We start from the raw sequence: 15,077 nt of genomic DNA, 5'->3' as shown, positions 1-15,077 counted from the left end.
TAGAACATGGATGAATTTATGTAGGTCTATTGCTGCGTGTTAAAACTTTAAACAAAACGAATCTCTAAATACAAGAAGTAAGTTAACTAATCAGATGTTCAAAATAGCCTACTATCAGCCTCCGAATTTGACTAATTTACGGGAACGTGGATCATTGTTTCTCACAGAAAGATAGTGGGCAAGAATGTAATTGAATTGTGAATCACTGGTGGAATTCGTTTTGCATCGCCTGATGCCCCGCTTTTAGTGGAGATGTCACTTAAGGACCAATGGAATGGTCTAAAATGAGAACACTCTTCACCCGGGGAACCGAGCAATGCAAAACAAACTCGACCACTGGCGGTCGAAACACCGCCCCTTCAGATGTCAGTCGTACATTTAGGCTCCACGGAGGAAACAACCTCTTCCGTGCTGTTCAGTCAGAGCGACAGAAACGCCCTGACGGAGATAGGAGGGAGGGAAGGAGAGAGAGAAAGAGAGAGAGACGCTAAAGAGAGAGGGAGAGTAGCGGAGAAAGAGCGATTGAAAGAGAAGTTTGTAGCCTACTGGAGAAATGTTGGTGGAGATAAATTGAAGCGGGAGGACAAGAAAAACTCAATATTGTTTTGGAGTAAATCTAAACTTTATTGGACGGTAAGGGAAGAAAACAATTGTTCATAAATTGTCTCGGAACTGTTGTGTTAGAGAGAGAGACAAAAATAGAGCATCCCGTTATCGAACAAATTTATCTGATGATCATGACGGCAGCTGTCGATATGAAACCGACATTAATCATCATAAAGTCTGAAAGAATGGACGGTGAGTAAATCAACTTTTGTACTTTGACATAATATAACATTGTAATTACAGTAGCCTATGCTCCACATGTTTCATAATGCCCGGAGCATAGCGGCTTGCATTTCAAACTTGGGTCAACTTCTGTAAGGCAAAATGCCATCCTATGTAGTGCAGCGTGTATCAGTGGAGGTGATAAGTATTTCCCTATGATTAAGCCATCATGTAGCCTAACGGGACATAATGTCCGGGTCCTATCGCGTCTCCATAATTGTTGTGCATGCAAAACATTATTTTTCGATAAATGTTTGTGGTTCCAGACAGTTGTGTTGGATAAAATAATGTACAAGGGAACATTTTGTTTTACGTAACTCTTACACAATTTAGGCTACAGTACATTATGCTTGCGTCATAACCTACTCATAACCTACAAAAGGAATGATATCCTCCGTTTACATAATTGTATTTCTTAATCGTGTATCTCATGTTCAGTAGAAATGATGCAGGGACTAGTCTGTTTATACCGGTCTAAAGCTCTGTATCACAAGGCTAGACTGTAGGCTACAGCTGCTGCTGCTGAATGCTGCACTAGACTGACAATCATATTTCAGAGGATGAAGAGTTAATTTATGAGAAGACATGATTTAACTATTTTACCTATATGAACACTTAGTTCAACTATGGTAAATGACATAAGACTAAAGCAGTCAGTGTGACATTGTGCATAAGCATGTTAAAAATATATATTTTAATTTGACAGTTGACACTTTTCTTCATTCATAAAATGTTTGTTAATTTGAACACATTATTATTGATGGAGGTTTACAGTAGCCTTGTGCCTTTAGTGTGTGCCTTTTGGTATAATAAAAAATGGTCTGTTCAAATGACTTCCCGCTCTAGAGAGTTTGCCTTCTCTTTCATGCTGAGATCATGCCTCTCCGGGCACCTACTATCACAGTCTCATCTCCTCTCCCAATCACAGCCCATCTAACGGCCTCTCCCAGTCTCCCTCCCTGGCCACCCAGAGTTGCCCCAGCCCCAGCACAGGGAGGGGGTGTCATATCAGGCATGCTGCTCTGTCTGCATGGGAGACCACCACTGGTGCCCAGTCATCAGTACTCCTGCTCTCCTTTCCCCCTCTCCTCTCCTCTCCTCCTCCTTGTGCTGAGTGGTTTAGCCAGCGTCTCCAGAGAGAACCAGAGGCAGACGGGGGTGATGAGTGTGCAGGACTGAGGGCTGGATATCCTGCCTGCTGCCCGTAAGGCCAGGCCAGGTTGCACTGGGCCGGGGCATGGAGACAAGCCCACACGACACAGTGTTTGTGTCTGTATTTAGATCTTTGTGGTTTAATTCCCCTCAAAGTGACTATGTTCTTTTACAGGCTGATTTCACTCTTTCTTCCTTCATTGATAGGGCTGACTGGGCTTTAGTAGCTAACATCAGGCTAATAATCAGACAAGTTTGTAGCTTCAAAAGTGTGCCAGTTGTTAAGGTGGCAAAGGCTTGAGACGTCATGGAAACATGATACATACACTACTCAGTAACCCAATACGCTGAAAAAAAGGAAGATTGTGTAATGACTCCTTGAGGTGAAGCACCGGTGATGTGTTCACCACATTCACTCAGATTACACCTGCAGAAGGAACACGCACGCACGCACACACACACACACATAGGAATGGTAACACACTCATGTATAAAAGTTGCTGACAGCTGCAGTGGGGTTGCCAAAACATACCGCTATCTTGCAAAGCCATTTCGCAAAGCTAGCTCCCTCTTCCTCTGTCGACCGTGTGTGCTGGGGTCAGGCTGTATCTGCCAAGGCTCTCTACATCAGACATACACATGACATCTACTCCTTCCAGTTTCTATGTAGCTAGCTTCTCTCACTGCAAATAGGACAGTAGACCAGTGGCCCACTGATGAACTGAACCCTTCCTGCTCCCTCTGATCCAAAGAGGAAATTGCGATGTTCCTCTTTTGCTGGTTTATACTAATCTAGGCATGATAGAACATGACAGGCTCTTTGTCTGTGAATGGTGGAAAGGGTTAAGTGAGCTATAGAGTGATGATACCTAGGCAGAGGATTTGGTTAGTAACATTCACTCTAAGATACAGGTATCACTTTTCTCTCTCTCTCTTTCTCTCTAAATGTGCACATGCACGTCACACACACACACACACACACACACACACACACACACACACACACACACACACACACACACACACACACACACACACAGCAAGACAATAGGATTAAGTGGTTGGAGTACATCTCATTGTCTTGTTTATTTTTCTATCTTTGTGAAGGTGCAGCTAGTGTCAGTTTACTGAAGCTTTTTTCACTCTATCCCACTGAGGTAATTCCTTTTAAGTGCCTACAGACTGTGGAGGTTAGGGGTGATCCCAAACAAAGCTGTTTACATTCCACAAAGCAAGTTCCTGAGTGTTGCAGTAGTAGTACTGACATAGTAGATCCTTCATTCCCACACAGAAGTCAGATTCTTTGGAATTCCAAAAAGTAGTGTCAATGATATATTGGGAAATACAAGTGAAAGCTTTCCACAAGCAAGTGAATACTTGGCAATAAAGTGCTGCTATATTGAATTAGATATGTACTGTAAGCCCAGTACAACGTAGAGCATGGTGCAGTAGCGGATTACCTCGTTTATCAAGTAGCCATAACAAAACTATAAAGCTAAGGAGTGGAACTACGAAGGCTATGATAAGTCCGATTTCTTCTCAAGATGGAGGGTGTCGGATTGCAAAATAACAGGGCTTATTTTTCTGATTTAAAAAAAATTTAGCTTATGGCTTCTTTACGGTACTGTATATACACTACTCCTACCATCCTGTATCGTGTATAAGGACATGTGCTGTCCTATACTGACTGAGTCCTCCCTGCATGGTCTAGGATCCCTCTCTCTCTGTTCGTCAGGTCTGCAGGTCAGGGTTCATTGACTGAGAGGAATGTGTGTGGCAGGCAGGCCTGCTGGGTGGGAGTCTCCCTTTTATCTGATTAAGATGCGGCTGCTTGTCTTAACTGGCACGCTGCACCACCGGGCCGGGCGGCTGCACTCAGAACCCCCTATGCCATCACATACCCTAGCCACACACTGCCAGCCAGGGCCCTCAACGGGCCAGGAGCCAGAGACTGAGGCTCGACCCATCCCTCCCCGGGTGGGTGCCTGTTGGCATGGTGAGGTGTGTTTTCCTTCTAGGCAGGGTGGCTTAAATAAGCGTGTGTCGGCTGAGGGCTGGTTTGAAGGTGTCAGCACTCCTTCAGTAGTGGGGTGTAAAATGCAAAATGTGCCCGTGTTTGAGCCCGCCTGGCCACTTGGTAGCTGTGCAAACAGCGGTGGGGCGATCCAGCCTCCTCTGATGTGGGTTCCTGTTGCTGGACCCAACAGAACAAACACGTTTGCTCAGGTCCATTTCACTTTGCCAAGTCAAGTAATGGCCAACCAGGATGTTAGATCAAAAGCACTTTTCGGTGCCTGGTATTTGGTGCTGTGCCCATAGTAATTAGACAGTGTTTACCTAAACAATGTCTCCATAATGCCAGGCTGCTGTCGTGCCCAATGAGCATTCGATGTCCAGTCTCCTGAATGGCCCACAGTGCAGGGCAGACGTTTCAAAGAATGGGCTGTTGGTAGAATGGTTGTCTATGAGGAGGAGTACTTTACTACTGGCCACAATGACCCAGTGTCTCTGCTGTGAATGGGCTGTGATGTCACCCTATAATATCATTAAATGGGTATCTCCTCCCTCCTCCTCCTCCTTCGTTCATTCATCTCTCTGACCATAGTCTTGCCCTGTTAATCTGTGAAACGTTATCGTGCATGGGCAATATCGGGATGTCTCTCTTGTGACTACACACATTAATTTAGCCTTTTAGAGCTTAGTCATATAAAAATAGGCGTGCTACCTTGTGATACATCAGTGTGCAAAATAGTAAACATATGTGGAGGGAGAGAGCAAGAAAGGCATTTGAAGGTGTGGCACATACTGTAAGATGTGCTGAAAGCATAGGCATGTGTGGAATCGTATTGAAAAATGTAATTTGGTTGTACTCAAAATCTTTTTGAAGTCCTATAACGGTATGTGAACTTTTTGAAAGATCATATCTTTAGACCGTGTCAGAAACATCCGAGTAGATTCATCTCTTGGAGTGTAATCTTCACCAATAAACCTTCTCGAGACGGCAACCAAAACAAAGAAATAGCACGTCCCTGAGTTGGGAAAGAAGAAGTAACAAGCTTGGAGGTATTTTACAGCCTCCGCCCTCTCATTCCTCCTCTCCTCCGCTCCCCCGCTCCTCCTCTCCCTCCTCTTTTCCATCCTCTCTGTGGGCCACATGAGCATCTCTCAGTCTAACGTCACCTCAGGCCTTGATGTGGCGTCGGCCTGTCTCATCCCAGCCATCTGTCAGTCTCTGCTAATCACTGAGTCACAGCACCAGCCGCACCACCGCGTGCCACCGGCTGCCTCCTGCTGCCTCCTGCTGCCACAGGCCCTTCCTCTCCCCATTACTTCACATTACTGGGCTGACTGGGAGAGCTGACTGAGAACTGACTGGTGCCTCACCAAACCATGGCTGTGCCTGGAGGTATGGCTAACCACCTCCCACGCGTCCCACCATTCCCTCTGCGTTGCACTACAAGTATTTCTGTCCCCATATTGCTGTTTTACAGTTCCTCATCAGGAGGTTGTTTGCCCAGAGTAAAGGATACTTTGCCTGGTATACACATCAATCTGGTGTCCTCCGAGGCCGGCCCGGTCTTTTGCTTATGGCCAGCGAACCAGATTTTCCTCTTTCCCTTTTGTATGCATTTTCTGTTTTCTACAGACCACCTGTTTTTGGAGTCAGCATGTGGTAGTTTTGTAATCAGGCTAGTAGTGAACGTCCCATGAGCTAAAGACTGCGCTTTAATGTATGTCAACCCTACTACATTAGAGGGGTATTGACAAACAGGTCTGCTCTCCTTAGCAGAGAACAATAAGGAAAGCTGTGGCGGGGGAGGAGAGCTCTCTTATGTAGGTGAGGCTCTGTGGCGATCTCATGTCGAGCCGGGCCTCAGTGACGCAGGCAAAGTCAAATCCGAGGCACATGTGCTCTGGCACCCCAAGGAGGGGAGGTTGGGGTCGGGGGTTGGGCTCAGGCTGGGGTTGTTTGGGAGTTGGATGTTTGGAACAGCTGGATGCCTTAGCTTGGCCTGGCTCCTTCTCTCTCTTTCTTCATATCTGCATATTTGGGATGGAGTGAGTGGCCTGGCAATCTCCAGACTGAGTGTTGCTAACGACAATTACTGTGGGCGTCTGGAGGAGGCCCAAGGGCCCGTCCTAATGGGAGCTTGTCTTTGACACCATTCACTTCCACCACTACAGAGCTGCTGGGACACAGTCCACTGGCAGTTTCTCATAAAACCACATTAAGAGGTCTCTCTACATGCTCCTATCCTCAGCCCTCAGAGCTCAGACTCCAGTGTGGTTTTTTTGGGAACTTCTGAGGAAGAAATGACAAAATAGTGAGTAAATGACAACATACTTTTAGATAGACTGATTCATTGCGTCATGTTTACTCATGTCAAGAGGAACACAATGTTAAGTTCAGTCATTCTTTGACGGTGTGAGTCACATCTACTCAATGTTTTGCCAATATGTGCTGTACGTGCGTTTGGATGAGTCTGTGTGTGTGTGAGTGAATGAGTGTTTGCACGCTCGCGTGCATATTTTCCATGAGTTGCTGTTATCCATCTGTTACACATCATTTGATCAGCACACACACAGCTATCTCATTTTGTCTGAAGTGTTGCATTGCGTCAAAAAACACCTACATTGAGATAGAGGTAAAAAGTAAGCAGATGTTTGATATGTTTTACAAATATAAGATTGTTTGCCTCTCACTCAAACACTAATTTCAACTCTAAAACAACACTGTTCCATCCTAAATAGAGAGTAATTCATCTATTTGAACTCCAACCATTTTCTTAGGTGGCCCCAGTCATTTTCGGACTCATTAGAGGCACACAAGAAAGCTGTGGGAAGCACATTAGTGATTGTAAAACACCAGAGGAATGTATGGCACGCAACATGAAAACAATGTGGTCTGGAGGGAATTTATTTACCCACTATCCATCTGTCGCCCATGCTTTAGAATGAGCAGAGTGTATTAAGCTGTATGATGTAGAATTGTATCCATGGCTTATAGTGTTTGTGTGCGTAGAGTGTCACAAAGAGAACTGTGGAATGAATTAATATTCCGTTAATATTACATATTCCCTCTACTTTCAGGCGGTATCGCTTCCCGCCACATTTCAGAACGGTGTCAGGAAACTGTACTCACGGAATGTTGTAGTTTGAGCTGAAAACGGGACAAGCATGGTGGGTTTGTTAGAAGAATGCAAGCGAGCGAGTAAACTGTTTGTCAGATATGTCGTGTGTTTGCTTTAACGCCTAAACAGTTCCCTCAGAGCATCCCCTGTGTGTTTACAGCAGGGCTTGGGCCGGGGAAAGCTGCTACATGCCGCTAAGCTCACACCACCTGCTCTGCTCTCTAGCATGGTACTCTAACAGCTAGCCAGAGCCCTGGTTAACTCACAAAGAATATGGAACAGACTTCTTCTGCTTTTTTCCCATGTTCTTTGTCTTCGGTAGATTGGAGTGTTCTGAATTATGCTGTAGGAGTTTTTCATAGAGAGCTAGGGCATTGCACAATGTGTATGTATTTTTGCAGAGTGAGACATTTTGCAAGCCAGTCGTCACTTCTATTTTGAAGATGCATAAAACCATCTGCTCTTTCTCTATGATTGAAGTATTAAGTGTATGATCGTGAGCAGCAAGACATGTAGGCGGCTGGCATGGATGGTGAGCATGAGCCATTAGTAAGAGCTTTGTCTGTTTTTCCCCTTCTGCAGAAAGCAGGGAATTTCCACCAGATTTCAAGAGCAACACACTCAGCAACCACCAGGCGTAGCCTGGGATCAATTGAAAAAGGCAGCTAATGTCATCACGCATGAACTGAGACTGGTAAACAATATGGAGGAATTGATTACACATCAGAAGCTAACATGATTTCAAAGATAGAGAAGACAGAGAAAGAGAGAAGAGCAGCCATGAGCATTAGCCTCAGAGCCTGGAGAGCTTTTTGCTGTACAGACTGTAGTTATAGGTCTGGTCAACAGTAGTAGGTATAGGTCTGGTCAACAGTAGTAGTAGTTATAGGTCTGGTCAACAGTAGTAGTAGTTATAGGTCTGGTCAACAGTAGTAGTAGTTATAGGTCTGGTCAACAGTAGTAGTAGTTATAGGTCTGGTCAACAGTAGTAGTAGTTATAGGTCTGGTCAACAGTAGTAGTTATAGGTCTGGTCAACAGTAGTAGTAGTTATAGGTCTGGTCAACAGTAGTAGTAGTTATAGGTCTGGTCAACAGTAGTAGTAGTTATAGGTCTGGTCAACAGTAGTAGTAGTTACATTTCTGGTCTGGAGGCTGAGGCTGAGCACCACAGGCTTGTGAAGGGAGAGGGCACCCAGCAATTGTGAAGGGAGAGGGCACCCAGCAGACAGTGGTGGAGCCCTAAGAATAGCAGCAGTGTTCCAACAGGGATGGATGGATGGATGGATGGATGGTGGGATAGCCCCAGCCTGTGACCTCAGTACAGCGCCTGGGCTGGCCCTCATCTGGCCCTGGCCCACGGTCGGTCCTGCTTTGACACCACTACTCTTCCTCAAGCGAGTGCCGAGTGGCCTCTTCTATTCCTGTCTCTGGCCCTGGCCCTCACATAGAAATCCAAATAGCGGCAGAACAAGCGGTCCTCTTAGGACTTAGACTGCCCTCTGACCCCCCCCCACCACCACTTCATTCCCCTGCTGCTCTGCAGGGCTGAATGGTCTCTCTTTATGTCAGCAGGGTTTATGACCCTGCGCTCCCAGACTGGGACTGATAGGAATCCCCATCAAAGCCTCTCTCAGATAGCGGTGTCACCTCTGGACATGGGGTCCCTGAGTGAGTAGGACCCCCTGGTGGTACCCACCACCGCTGCCTAATAACCCATAAAGCCGTGGAGGGATATTTTCCATAAAGGGGTTGACCAGGGGTTGGCCCTGAAATGACCGACCCGCTCAACCCACCACTCACCTCTCTCTCTCTGGGAAGTGACACCTTAGCCTCAGGAAGTAGACCCTCTAGCATACATAAATACAGCCTTACAGCGCTGCAGAGAGAGAGAAAGAGAAAGAGAAAGAGAGGTGTATTGTCAGCCACGGATGTTAATCTCACATCAAACTGAAATAAATCAGCCCTCTATGGCTTTAAATGCATTTCACTGCTGAAATATCTGACAGTCCACTGAATAGCCCCATAGACATTCTCCCCTCTTTGATCGCACACCCACTCTCTTTCTCACACACACAGTGACAGACCTAAATGGACACACACACATTCATACACACTCAATCTAGGACTATTTATAGCCACATGATAGCACAGTGTCTCTTTCTCCCATTGTTTCAGTGGAAGTTTCCTGCTCCATGTATATCGTGGCATCATCTGAAGCAGAGGCAGCGTCGTAGCAGGGGGTTTATGAATGAACACAGCAGTCTCAGCCAGAGGCAGAGAGGTGGCACCGTTCCAGACACTGAGAGTGTGTGAGAGCAGAGGGAGCACTTTGAGGCCTGTGATCAACTCACATTACAGCTCAATGACTCATCCTTCCACTCTCCCTCCACTCCCCTCACCCACCCTACCTCACCCACCCTGCCTTGGCCTGCCGCGCCCCAGCCCCACCACGGTTCCTTAGGGCCATGGCCCCGGCCACAAAATCCCAATTTCACGCCCTCGCTCCGGCGCACAGGCGAAGAAGGCTGCTAATTTGGTTCACGTGTGTCTCCCTCCTCCTCCTGTTCCCCGCTGCTAACAGACTTGGGGGCCAGAGGTGTGGACTGGAACCTTTGTCTGCAGGGAAGGTTAGGAGTGGGGGAAAGGGGATGGTTATTCCAGCACGCACAGCATCCATTCAGTGGGTGTCTCTGGGGACAGATATGATAGTGGCACTCTGCACACCAACCACTCACTGACATTACTCACAGGATGACACCAGAGCAGTGACTAACAATATATTTTACAGTGAAGTGTAATCATTTATAATGTGTCAGACATAATCATATTCAGTTCAGTCTATAGGAGCTTCATGCACCAGGAAATATCATGTTGAAGTTAAAACATGAATGTTATGCAGTTCAGACATACGCACATTGGTTAAATGATAACTAGGACACGTGTCTTTTCTAGGTTTTTAAAACCGCCTGTTTCAGCTGGTGGGCGTCTGAATGATATGAACACCCACCTGCTCACCCAGAGGGAGCTGTGTGTGTCGTTGAGCTGGTTCGGAAGTGCAGACAAACTCCACTCGATCCATCTAAATTAAACTGCAACATTCCCTCAGTTTCTGCCTTTGATAGATATCAAAGCCCAGGCACAGTCTGGCTCTGAGCAAGCCCCATCTCATCTCAGCCAGCGACCGCTCTCCACTAGTGCTATCCAACACTACATAGTTACTCAACAACCAGCCGCCTTGGTGGAGATGGTCAAGATGACTGTGTAGTCAGGGACATGGTGTACACTATACAATCAGGTCTCGTTTTATTTTCATTTCAGAATGCTTTCAGAATCAGAGCCTGTTTTGCTGTGTCATGTCGAGGGCCTTGTCTGACAATAGCCTCTTCAGTCTTTTGCAATATGATACTAAAATAGCATGATACTGTAGAAATGTGTAACCTAGCCAACAAAGTGGAGACTCTAATATGTTGTATAATCAGGACTTCCAAATGGAGAGAGGGAGCATGGTGGCCTAATCGAATCACACACCGGCAGAGTGTTACGGTTCGCTTCCATTTGGGCACTCTGCATAATGTGGTCTGTCAGCTTCCAGCGGTTAGACACAGAGAGAGAGAGCCTTGGGTTCCAGGCAGGCAGTGTTGGTTTACAGTTCCACAGCCCAAAGAGGAGAGACAGCTGTTGTGCATTCCAGACGAAGTCGGGAACGTTGACGAGCGTTGAAAACACGCATGAACTGCACATCGCCAAGGCCTCCCCTTCGCTGGGCTGGCAGATCAAACCAGGGCAGAGATGCCAGAACATCTGGGGTGTCGAGAGACAGCAGAGTGGTGACAAAACGTCTCCAGTCTCCCTCCAGGCCTGCTTGTGATCTGGTAGTTTACCTCACACGGCGAGGGGTGATAGAGACAGAGTGACATACAGCCGTGGTAGTAATTTATGCCTTTCTTTGTTATGAAATCTAGTGTGGTGATTTCTATATTTATTCACAGTAGACTGTCACAGTCATTGTCTGTCTGTCTGTCTCTGTCTATGTCTCTGTCTGTGTTTGTCTCTCTCTCTCTCTTTTCATGTCTTTGTTTTTTCAGACTGTTGCCGTCTTGATCTGAGTAGAGTTTTAGCACTCTAGTCTAGCGCTCCTGCCCTGGGGGCTTTCCCTCTCCTCCTCCCTCCATCCACCCCTCTGTAGCCTGGTAGAGTCTAATTAGATCAGTGCGAGTCATCAGGCATGGTTTAAAGCCATCAAAGAGTGCTCTGTCTCCTGCTGGGGGCACACTGGCTGTGAGGGGAGAACAGTGGGCCTGTGTGTCCGGGACCCCAGAGACACCCCTCACCCTCCATACACCCCCCTCGACCCCCTACCCCCACCCACTCCAGCCTGGCAGGGTTCAGGGTGACATCATCACCTCATCCCTAACCTCTGACCCTTGCCGTTTGACCACCATGGTGTTGGGGTGACAGTAGACCCTCTGTGTGTCAGGGGGGGGACATAGTTAGGAGTTCCCAGTGGCCACTGATAGGTATTAGCCCCAACCTGTGAATCCCACCCAGGGTATGACCGGGTCAACAGTGAGAATGGTCTCTGAAAGCCTCTTAAAGCCCTTCTACCTTGTCCATGTGTGAGTCATTCATGTATTATATTGCCAAACAAACAACACTTGGACAACACGGACAGCGGAAGCTGGAGCATGTGTTGTTTGTGTGAACGCGTATGTGACCAATGCGTTTGCGGCAGCTGCCATATAGTATAATTGATTCTCTCCCAAGTTGATACACTGTCTGTCTGGACTGTGTTTGTGTGTGTGTGTGTGGCCCTGTGTTCTGTGCTCTGTGAGTCTGACTGCTAGTCTCTCTCTATCTCTCCTGTGTGACTGACAGATCTGGAGTGTGGAGATGTGCCCCTGCTCACTCCAGGGAGTAAAGAGATGATGTCTCAGGCTCTGAAGGCCACGTTCAGTGGCTTCACAAAGGAACAGCAACGACTGGGCATTCCCAAAGGTAAGGCACTTAAACAAGGGCTTACTTTCTCTTTCTGGGTCTTTCTCTCTCTTTCTCTCCCTCTCTCTTTTTCTCTTCCTAGCTCTCACTTTTAATGCATATTTTTAGATTACCCACTGTGACATGTTTCCCAATACACACTCAAAACCTAAACCCATCCTCTCAGTATGACTAAAGATAGCTAAGTGGTGACATTATATACAACATGACAGATTGAGTGTACTGGCTGTCAGACAGATTGTAGGAATCAGAGAAAGCCTGGGTAGAGAGACAGACAGAAATGATTCATTATGGTTCCTCGATTGAGGCATACCACAGGGCCCATCATTTTGGTGTTATAGGATGCAGCAGGTCTATGTTGGGTTTCCCCAGTCCAGCCCACCCAACCAGTCTGCAAATAGCTGGGGTTTCACTGACAGTCTATTGTTACTGTCACCACGTATCTGCACCACCTCTCCTCTTACCTCAAATAGCAGCAGCAGGTCTAAAATCGTGACCCACTGAAACTGCTAATGAAAATGAATGTGCTACATAAACGTCTCTGTGGCCTGATAATACCTAATCTCCATTCTAGTTCAGGGGAATGTAGATTAAAACAGTGGAGTGGAGGTATCTTGTGACCATGTATATGACTGTGACCTCAGGTAGCCCTTCAGTGACATGTCCCTCCCTCTCCCCCCATGTCTCTCTCAGACCCCAGGCAGTGGACAGAGAGCCACGTGGGAGAGTGGCTGATGTGGACGGTGAACGAGTTCAGCCTGAAGAGTGTGGACTTCCACAAGTTTTGTATGAACGGGGCCAGTCTGTGTGCTCTGGGGAAGGAACGCTTCCTGGATCTAGCGCCTGACTTTGTGGGCGACATCCTCTGGGAACATCTAGAGATGCTTCAGAAAGGTAGGCCCAGGCTGTAGCATGATGTACTACAGTACCCATATTGCTCTGTACAACATATCAATCAGGGTCGGGCTCAATTCAAATTGAAGGCATTTAAAATTCAGATATGTCAAAAAAATTTATATAAATATTTTTTTGATTATTAAATTGTAATTTCTGTTTACTTCCTGAATTGAATTAAATGAGCCCAACCCTGGTATCAATCACAAGCCTCAGAAATGCCTACTGTACCTATCACATTAGCTGTAGTGTGTATTGAAGCACAGCATTGTCTATCTTTGTGCAAAACGGTTTCAAGTGTTAGCGCTGTTTGCATTTACATTGTAATCTGAGACGAAGAGGAAGACCTCCCTTTCCTCCTGGTCATTAATATTTAATCAGCCAGGCCCAACCATACTGGATGCAGTGTGTTTATGGCTGTTATAGGATACATTAAATCAATGACGGGGTCAGTGACGGTTGATATCTATTTTTCATAAAGAAGACACAAAGCATTTCCCTGTCAACGGCCTGACCTCTACCTTCCAGGAATCCCACTATACCTCAGACTACTTTGTCAGTAAGTATCACTGAGGAGACTATATCCTATGTACTGTACATAGTCTGGCTCTAATGCATCAATGGCTTGTTAATCCCTCTATCTCTCTCTCCCCCTCGTTCTCTCTCTCCTCCTCCTCCTCCTCCTCCTCCTCCTCCTGTGTTTCTCCAGGCTATGGCATTGAACATGCCCAGTGCGTTCCTCCCTCTGAATACTCAGAGCCGGGCTTCATCACAGAGTCCTACCAGACCCTTCACCCAATCAGCTCCGAGGACCTGCTGTCACTCAAGTACGAGAGCGAATACCCCAACATCCTCCGGGACATGCCCCTCAACCCACTGCAGGGGGACTACTTCTCCGTCAAGCAGGAGGTGGTCTCCCCCGACAACATGTGTGTGGGCCGCATCAGCAGAGGTGAGGGGTCACACACAAGATAGTGAAGGAAATGGTTGGAAATCAAGGTTTAGTGAAGTGTGGCTGTTACAGCTGCTGTATTTTAGGTGCCCTATCTCAAAGAGGAACAAGTTAACTTGGGTAACTTGGGGCCATAACATGAGTAGGCCTGTAGTCCAAGTCTCAGTTGTGATTAAGACTGAGACTCTGATCAATCCATACAGTATGAATCTATGATAAGTAATTCCACGGTGTAGACACTTGTGTGAGTCTTGAGGTCTAGTTAATTGTGTTGGGTTTGTGAACATCACTGTGTGCGTGTGATTTTGCTGATGCTCTCCAATCTTGCCCTGCCACATCAGTGCATGTACCATGACAGAAGAAAGGAGGCCCTATGGCTGGCTTGTGGTTCAAGCAAACCCGCCTCGAGGATAAAATAAATACATTGTTTGTGTCAAGAGTGAGAAGTGAACAAAGCCACATGGTTCGTTAGAGCTGTCTGTCCCTATAGCTTTCATGTAAATCAGCCCAAGCAAGGTAACCTTCAAGAACAACCACTTTTTTTCTCTCTCTCAACTTTCTCATCTCTGTTTCTCACATCTCAACCTTGAGGTTGTTCTCAGCAAGGACAGAGTGTCAGAGAGCGTGGGTTTTCTTTCTCATGAACCGCTCTGTTTACTTTATCACATGCACATCTGTTTGCTTTCCCACTGATAGTTTGGAGAAGAATTTACAGTGTGGTTTACATTGATACTAATAAAGCTGGGATTTTCTTCTCAAATCCCCCAGCTGAACAAATGAATAGGGGGTATCAGGGAGTTTACAGTACACAGGCCCATACAGTGGACTGACTGGGCATTCGCCTGCAAGGTATGTCCAGGCCTCATACATAATACATCACTGGGTTTTTGGCAGCACATTGTGCTTTCTCAATGTGGGAAAGTATTTGTGGCACCACCGAAAACCACATGTGGCTTCAATTTGTGCAATTGAAGATTTCAGCATCAGTCGAGGCACTGGATTATCTTTCATTCTTTAATAGCTCTCAGTTGAAATGGTCCTCTTATCTTTGCAGAGGCCAGAAATAGCAAGGCAATTTGTATTGATCTTCTTCCAATTAGACAAAACCAAATGCCAGTTGCACA

At 46.5% G+C, this 15,077-nt stretch overlaps 1 protein-coding gene across 2 annotated transcripts in view; it reads left to right on the top strand.

Moving 5' to 3' along the window:
* The window catches only part of LOC121567774 (protein C-ets-1), a 50,614-nt gene that overhangs the window by 14,834 nt on the left and 20,703 nt on the right, over positions 1-15,077 (top strand). Inside the window, exons 1-5 of one of the 2 annotated variants that reach the window (XM_041878043.2) lie at positions 398-798; positions 11,988-12,107; positions 12,801-13,001; positions 13,483-13,560; positions 13,711-13,953. In XM_041878043.2, coding sequence (XP_041733977.1) covers positions 732-798; positions 11,988-12,107; positions 12,801-13,001; positions 13,483-13,560; positions 13,711-13,953 — 709 coding nt within the window. In that variant the 5' untranslated portion in view covers positions 398-731. Of the gene's footprint in view, positions 1-397; positions 799-11,987; positions 12,108-12,800; positions 13,002-13,482; positions 13,561-13,710; positions 13,954-15,077 lie in introns of those variants that run through there. The other variant, XM_041878041.1, reaches the window with a different exon arrangement.

The sequence above is a fragment of the Coregonus clupeaformis genome, chromosome 6 (assembly GCF_020615455.1).
Source record: "Coregonus clupeaformis isolate EN_2021a chromosome 6, ASM2061545v1, whole genome shotgun sequence".
Classification (NCBI taxonomy): Eukaryota; Metazoa; Chordata; class Actinopteri; order Salmoniformes; family Salmonidae; genus Coregonus; species Coregonus clupeaformis.
Note: the sequence above shows the minus strand (reverse complement) of the source record. Positions and strands in the feature narration are given on the sequence as shown.